The sequence below is a fragment of the Enhydra lutris genome, unplaced genomic scaffold (genome assembly GCF_002288905.1).
Source record: "Enhydra lutris kenyoni isolate GAN:26980312 unplaced genomic scaffold, ASM228890v2 scaffoldscaffold13, whole genome shotgun sequence".
In the NCBI taxonomy this organism is placed as follows: domain Eukaryota; kingdom Metazoa; phylum Chordata; class Mammalia; order Carnivora; family Mustelidae; genus Enhydra; species Enhydra lutris.
This window is the reverse complement of record NW_019154097.1, coordinates 52,432,641-52,440,664: the sequence shown is the minus strand read 5'-3', so window position 1 is coordinate 52,440,664 and position 8,024 is coordinate 52,432,641. Positions and strand designations below refer to the sequence as shown.

The 8,024-nt window shown below is 52.5% G+C and overlaps 1 protein-coding gene across 1 annotated transcript in view; it reads right to left on the bottom strand.

The window, feature by feature from the left end:
* LOC111145509 (monocyte to macrophage differentiation associated 2) overlaps window positions 1–8,024 on the bottom strand; it is a 33,858-nt gene that overhangs the window by 2,167 nt on the left and 23,667 nt on the right. Inside the window, exons 4-7 of the mRNA XM_022500401.1 lie at window positions 7,428–7,588; window positions 5,281–5,355; window positions 2,526–2,627; window positions 1,738–1,807 (exon numbers count right to left, since the gene is read on the bottom strand). Of these exons, the coding sequence (XP_022356109.1) occupies window positions 1,738–1,807; window positions 2,526–2,627; window positions 5,281–5,355; window positions 7,428–7,588 (408 nt within the window). The remainder of the gene's footprint in view (window positions 1–1,737; window positions 1,808–2,525; window positions 2,628–5,280; window positions 5,356–7,427; window positions 7,589–8,024) is intronic.

Here is an 8,024-nt window from a genome sequence, read left to right as displayed (position 1 = left end):
GGAAGCAGGCTCCCTGCTGAGCAGAGAGCCCGATGTGGGGCTCGATCCCAGGACCCTGAGATCATGACCTGAGCCCAAGGCAGAGGCTTTAACCCACTGAGCCACCCAGGCGCCCCTAAATGTTTTAAATTTTTTAAATGTTAAAAATATTGTAAAGATTTTTTTAAGATTTTATTTTTTAAAAGATTTTATTTTTTTTTAAGATTTTATTTATTTATTTGACACAGACAGAGGGATCACAAGTAGGCAGAGAGGCAGGCAGAGGGAGAGAGGGGGGAAGCAAGCTCCCCGCTGAGCAGAGAGCCCGATGCAGGCTTTGATCCCAGGACACTGAGATTGTGACCTGAGCCGAAGGCAGAGGTTTAACCCACTGAGCCACCCAGGTGCCCTATAAATTTTTTAAAAGTAAAAAAAAAAATTTTTTTTAATTTTAAAACTTTAGTATTTGTTTACTATAAATTATATAAAGTTTAACTTAAATAATCCTCAGAAAATTTTTTAATTTTTTAAAAAATAAATTTAAATATTTTTTAACTTTAAAATTTTAAAAATATTTAATATAGATACAATAATATAATATTTAATTTAATATTATACAGCCTAATAGATAAATATACATATTTAAATAAAAATGAACTTGGGAAAAGGCAGTCTGTGAGAATAAATAGGTATCATTGGGAAAATGCTGAGCAGACGAAATGACGGGGCCACAGATTAAAACATAATTAAGCTACATTAAGTAAAACAGTTTCGTATCAGGATAGAGACGGGCCCCTAGGGGAAACAGAACTGAAATATCGGAGGGAGACCCACATCTACATGTGAATTAAACGTGTGACCAAAGAAGCTCATGGAAACGACGGATAATTGACATCACTAGCTAGGGGCTCGGGGACGGATCACCGCGCCCAGGAGAAACCACAGTGGGAAGGTTAAACCACAAGAGAGATAGGAGAAGACACAGGTAAATATTTACGTGAACTTGGAGAAAGAAGACCCTCCTAACCATACCGCTTAGGTTTGTAAAGCTATACAATGTTTAAAAACACAAAACCTCTGCTAAACTTGATGACGTATAATTTTACCACCTCCCAATAACCACTGTATAAGGTAATAAACTCGGGGAAGGTGCCAGGCTGGTAAGTTTACTGTGCCCACTTGACAGATGGGACAACTGAGGCTGGCAGAGGCAAAGTGGTCCACATGTGGCCCACCCAGCTGCTTCTCTGCCTGGGCTCTGCCCCTCATGGGCCCAGGCGGAGAGGCCCAAAGATTCTCGTCCCCACAGTCAGTGGTGATGGGGGCCAATCTCAGCTCAGCCACTCAGGGGCGGCCCCCACGCGCGGGCCAGCCAAGCTGTCATGAACAGGACCTCATGTCCATCTCCAGGGACTTGGACCTTACTATGTTCCAGGCACCGTCCTATTCGCTGTCCGTGGGTCTTCCTATCGAATCCTTAAACACACAGGGAGCCTGACACAGGGATGGGGGCTGATGCGGGGGAATGGGGGCTGATGCGGGGAGGGTCGCCATGCTCCCTGGAGGTTAGGCAGGGTCAGCCCCTGCAAGGCCAGGGAGTTGAGCCCCCCAGGGCTAGCCTCTCTGCTCTACTGAGTACCACTTGAGGCCTCTGCTTGCCCAGGCACCAGAGGCGGGGCTCAGAAACGGCCATCCCCAGAGTCACTTGGGGTCCCTCCAGCCCGCTGGGAGACCCCTGGCCGGGTGGGTGGGACTCACCATTGAGAGGATGACCAGGGCGGGGAAGAAGCCCATGACGACGTAGCAGAGCAGCTCCACAAGCTTGTACCTGGCAGGAAGACAAGCCATCTGGGCCTCGGGACAGCCTCCCCAGGAGGAACGGCACACAGCTCCCCGTTCTGGGTAGGAGGGGACACCCCAACCAAAAGAGTGAGAAGAACGCCGCCCTCTGCCCAGCCCTCCCGGGCTCTGACTTCACCCCGTGACACGCGGCAGGTGCCGGCAGAGCTGGGTGGCCCTGGGCGGCTGTCCTTCCCTCTGGGACTTGGTCTCCATCAGTGGGAGGACAGGCCAGGATTGTCCCTGCTAAGTATAGCGCATGTGCGGGCCCCTGCCACAGCTCGGGCCAGGGGCTGTCATCACCATGGGATCCCAGGACCTCTTCCCCGCCAGGCCCAGGCAGCTGCCCTCCATCCGTCCGAGTGGCTGCACTGGCTGACAGATTTGCCCTCCCTGGAAATTCCAGAAGTCAGCTACTCCTTTTTGCTTCCATAGCTCTGTTTCCTTCCTCATACGGCAGAATGGAGCCTCTCCTCTCATCTAACAACCCAGCTTAGGGAACACAGGTAACACGGAACCTACAAGGTCTTTTTCAAAACCTCTTCAGATCGACCCTACAGGCTGTGGCTCTGGCGGCCATCCCTGGGCCTGAACCCCAGGATGCCGGGCAGAGCTGTGCCCTCATGTTTTGGGGTCATCCTCTCCCCAGGGCCAGGGAGGAGGCCCAGCCCACCTAATCCCCTGCCCCATCCCCAGCCTTGGCTTACCGCTCGTGGAAGAAGAAGACATAGATGGTGCCCACCGAGGCCATGATCCAGACCAGCCAACGCATATGGGAGGCCCAGGGGCCCAGCTCCCGAAGGTTCAGCCTGAGAGAGAGCCAAGGGCACAGACTGAGGGGGGTTACCGGGGGCCCAGCCCCTCCTGGGAAGACAGATCCCAGAGCAGCCCTGGGCCCCATGGCTCTGCAAGTGGGATGTGGGCTCTCAGGGTGGAAAGACAGACAGAGAAACAGACAGAAACAATAAGCAATGATTAGAGGAAAAGGCTCTTCCTTCCTGATTCTCCCACCAGCTTCCGAGAGCAGGCTTCTCTCTGCGCTGCTGGGCTGAGGCCATTTCCCCTGGGGCAGGCACCTGCAGGGACCCTGCTCTCTCCAGCATTTGGCCACAGCAGCAGGCCACACCCACGCCCCCCCCAACAGCCTCTCTGTCACACCGTGGGCAAAGGCCAGGCCCTTTCCGACGAGGGGGGATCTCTGCCCTGGATGGAGGCGGGCCTGGTCTTAGCCGTCCCTCGTATCTGTCACTATGGGCTTCTCTAGATTTTGTGTTTGACACTCATTAATCGATTCTCCCCTCCTCTAATCTTCTATGATGAATCCTTTATACCAAATGTGCCGCGTTCAAATCATTGTATGGTTTCTGTCCCCCAACGGCACCCTGCCAGATACACCACGCTGTGACACTGTCACAGCGGCTGGGAAACAGGAGACCAGTCCGTACTGGTGCGGACATCTCCCCATGTGTCGCTAGGTGTGGTGGCGGGGAGCGAGGGGAGAGTAACAGGACTGCATTATTTGCACATGTGAAGAGAGACGTGTAACTGTGTGGGACACCGATCAGAGCCCCTTGTCGGGTGGGGAGCGGGAGATCCTTCTAGAAAGGGACAGTTGATGATGGCAGTGGTTGGGTGGGGAAGGATCCTTTCATTTTTTTCTGGAGTGAATTTCTTCAATGAGAATGTCTTATATACAACCTCTGTCCACCCCCCGTGTCCCCCAAAAAGCAATCGGCTCCGAGTCCAATTGTTATTACGAAGAAGTTCATGTATAAGTGGAAAGCTTAAAGGTAAAATAAATAAATAAATAAACCGACCCATTACTTGGAAGAACCATCAGTGAGGATCATTCTAACAGGCTTTCCAAACAGACACAAAACAGGCCAGTGGGAAGGAGAATCAGTATAAAATGGGACAGAGGGGACGGGTGGAGGAAGGGATGGGAGGACTGGCTGGGATGGGGTTGCTGGGAGCCTCGACGACACAGGTCAATGCTTACTAAAATATCACACTGAATCTCCACCTGACTTTAAAAGAAGAAAATGAACCCTCCCCCCCAAAAAAAGTGTGCTGCATTTCAAACAAATATTTCTGCTCCCCTCTCTCTCTGCTACTTCAGAGGCTTTCAAGAATCTTTAAGAATAGGGGCGCCTGGGGGCGCCTGGGTGGCTCAGTGGGTTAGGCCGCTGCCTTTGGCTCCTGTCATCTTCTCAGGGTCCTGGGATCGGGTCACATGTCAGGCTCTCAGCTCAGCAGGGAGCCTGCTTCTCTTTCCCTCTCTCTCTGCCTGCCTCTCTGCCTACTTGTGATCTCTGTGAAATGAATAAATAAAACCTTAAAAAAAAAAAAAAGAATAGGGGGGCCTGGGTGGCTCAGTGAGTTAAAGCCTCTGCCTTTGGCCCAGGTCATGGTCTCAGGGTCCTGGGATCAAGCCCCGCATTGGGCTCTCTGCTCAGCAGGGACTCTGCTTCCCCCTCTCTCTCTGCCTGCCCCTCTGTGCCTGCTTATGATCTCTGTCAAATAAGTAAATAAAATCTTAAAAAAAAAAATCTTTAAGACTGTATTCAGGAATCTTACACATAAATCCAATCTACCAAAAACAAACATTAAAATAGGGGGTTTCCTGACTGAGGCAAGGATGGGGGAACCCACGGTCACTCACACCCCCACTCCTCCATGGTCTTCTGGGGACCTAGAGGGCTCTGCAGAAAACGGCGTGAAAACCGGAGCCATTCAAAGAAAAATACCCACCAAATGATTCTACACCGCCTTGCCCCATGTCCCACTTTCCCATGCACCCAGCCCGGAAACTGGTCACCAAGCCCCTTTGTCTGTCTACCTCCTCCCACACATCCAATCAACCCGCTCGGCCACATGAAACTGTTTCTGGAGGTCAGAAAAGGCCGCCTCTTAGCAACGTCATAGGATTCAAGCCAACACATCCACACGCGGGTACTAAGGAGACTGACTGTGGCAAGGTCTCTCCTACCCAAGGGACGGAGCGCCCCAATGCCAGAAACATCTACAAGCAGGGGACGGCCAGGAAATGTTATGCTGTTGTAGAAAAACAAAACAAAAGACAGGGACATTCTTCAATGTACTAATTACAGAGAGTTGCCCCCGGCAAAATCACCTAGAGAGCAAAAGCAAATCACAGTTTGTATAGTGCCCCTCCTTTTGCATTAGAAGCCGGAGGAAAAGTACGAACGAAGATGCATTTACAGTATTATGGGCACACACCTGGGGCTCTCTTTGCACAAACAACTCTGGAAAGAGACCCAGGAAACTGGTCTTAAGTAGTTGCTTCCAGAAGGAGAACGGGCAGAGGGCATCTTTTTACTGACACGCTTTTGTGCGGGAGTCAACAGATGACCCAGCCAAAGAGAAGACATTCAGAGAGAGGAAGACAGGCCTGGCCGCCCACCGCCGCACCCCTGCCCGGGAGGATACAGAGATACTCACCAGGGTGCGTAGGACGCCGCGATGAAGAAGTAGATGACCATACGGTCGAACATGTGCAGGCAATGCTCCACCATCCTGGGGCAGAGAAGGGGTAGGGGACAGGGTTAAGGCCCCAGAGCCATGCCTTGGGACAAACATGCCTCCTTGCCTGCAGGTGCAGAGGGGACTGGGCTGGGGGGCTCGGGTGCTAGCATTCTGGTTCAGGTCCAGGTCTGGAGCCAGAAGACCCAAGTTCTTTTTTTTTTTTTTTTAAAGATTTTATTTATTTGATAGATGGAGATCTCAAGTAGGCAGAGAGGCAGGCAGAGAGAGAGAGAAGAGGAAGCAGGCTCCCTACGGAGCAGACAGCCCGATGTGGGGCTAGATTCCAGGATCCTGGGATCATGACCTGAGCCGAAGGCAGAGGCTTTAACCCACTGAGCCACCCAGGCACCCCGAGAAGACCCAAGTTCTAATCCCAACCTCACCACTTATGGACTATGACCTTGAACAAGCTTCTCTGATCTATGGGGTGGGGAGGACACCAGCAGCCCATCACCAGGCGGCCATGCGGGTTAAGCACGTTGGTACTTAGCATAGCACTGTGCGTATCAGGATGTGCTCAATAAACATTCACTGTTTTTGTTGTGACCTCACGTTGAGTAGCCAACGGTAGCCGTCAAAGTGTTCGCCCAGTGTGGTGGCCAACCTCCAAAATGGTGCCCAAAGAGCCCCACTTGCTGGTATCCACAACCATGCGTGGCCCCCTCCCACGATGAATAAGGCAAACACATGTAACCAACAGAGGGCTGAAGAAATATGGTGATTTCTGAGGCTTGATCATAGATGCTCCAAGGTTTCCCGTTATTTAAAACCCCTGTGACTGGGGCGCCTGGGTGGCTCAGTCAGTTGAGTTGTCTGCTTTCGGCTCAGGTCATGATTTTAGGGTCCTGGGATCGAGCCCCACATTGGGCTCCCTGCCCAGCGGGGAGCCTGCTTCTCCCTCTCTCTCTGCCCCTCCCCCTGGCTTGTGCTCTCTCGCTCTTACTCACCCAGTAAACAAATAAATAAAATCTTTAAAAATAAATAAAACCTCTGTGACGGAGGGGTAACATATTACAGAGCCACAGATAACTACTATAAACTGATTCTGCCCAGAAAACTGCAGCCCTCGGTGAAACAGACCGGGGATCCTGCGTGTGGTTTCATCGCGTGTCCTCCTAGAACTGAAAGTGACAACAGCAGCTAGCGTGATGCGTGCAGCGTGGGCCATAAGCACATCCCTGGGAGTGACAGCCGGAAGTCTAGGAACACGGGGGCCACCAGAAGGTGGAAGAGGCGGGATTTTCCCGTAGAGACTTTAGAGGGCGCATGGCCCCACCAACGCCTGGATCTCGGCCTTCTGGCCTCCTAAACTATAAGAGAATGAATTCTGTTTTTTCCAGCGGCCCCATCCATGGTCTTTTGTTCCAGCAGCCACAAGAAACTCATACAGTGGGGCAGGACCGAGACCCACAGAGACGGCAAGAACAGGAAACAGGAATGGGGGCTAGAGTGGAGTCGGGGCTCCTGGGGAGGAGGGGGCCGCTGAAGCTGGAGATGAGGGGTCACTGCAAAAAAAGGGACAGAGCTTCCATTCAGGAAGAGGAAGAAAGTTCTGGAGTTGGGTGGTGGTGTTGGCCCCACAGTGTGACTGTGTTTAAAGCCCCTGAATTGGACGCTTCAGACTGGAGAAGAGAGTCCATTTATGTTATGGGTATTTGCCCCAGTGTTTTTAAAAATGGAAAGCAAAGCAAAAATGTAAAAATCTGAGACAATGCCTAGACCGCAGAATTATTGAAAAGATTACGGGTGATGTCTGTATGTGAGGCCTGGACCCAGGGCGGTGGCGGGGGCGGGGGTACCCAGAAGGGGTAGTTAAGAGGGTCCCTCGTAACAATACTGGGAGTTGAGGGCTTGCTCTCCGGGCCTTTTGGGGGCGAGCAAACGAGGCTCATGGTGGGTGAGGTGGTCTGCCCAGCTGGGACCCAATCCCGGGTGGCCAGCCGAGGCAAAGACAGCATGACAGTCACCGCCCCAGACCCCTCTGGGTTCAGCTAGATACGCCCCCCCACCCACCCTGGTCACCTGCCCGGCCCATGTCCCTCCCGTGGACTAGGCAGAGGCACCTGAGATGGCTCTTCTTCCAGGAGATGGTGTGGAACACGGTGGACACCACGAAAAGCCCACAGAGGCCGAGCCCATAGACCCAGGCAGAGATGGTCTCCCAGTCGTCGTCGGACAGGAAGTAGAGGTTGGAGCTGCCGAGGATGCTGGGAATGATCCAGAGCTGAAAGCAGAGAGGAGACAGGTGCTGCAGGGCCAGGCTTGGACATGGGGAGCGGGGAGGTTCGCAGTCCCTGAGCTTCCCCAAGCACCTGGCCCACCCTCTCCTCCAGACTCCCACCGTCCAACAGAACCTCCGTCCCTGGTGGGAAGGTCCCAGACCAGCACCATCCAGCGTGGGATCCACTGGGCCCCTGACCGCCAAGCACCTGAGTCGTGACTTGCCAATAACGTGAAGTTTTTTATTTTATTTTTTAATTTTTTTTTAAAGATTTTATTTATTTATTTGACAGAGAGAGATCACAAGTAGACGGAGAGGCAGGCAGAGAGAGAGAGAGAGAGAGAGAGAGGGAAGCAGGCACCCCGCTGAGCAGAGAGCCCGATGTGGGACTCGATCCCAGGACCCTGAGATCATGACCTGAGCCGAAGGCAGCGGCTCA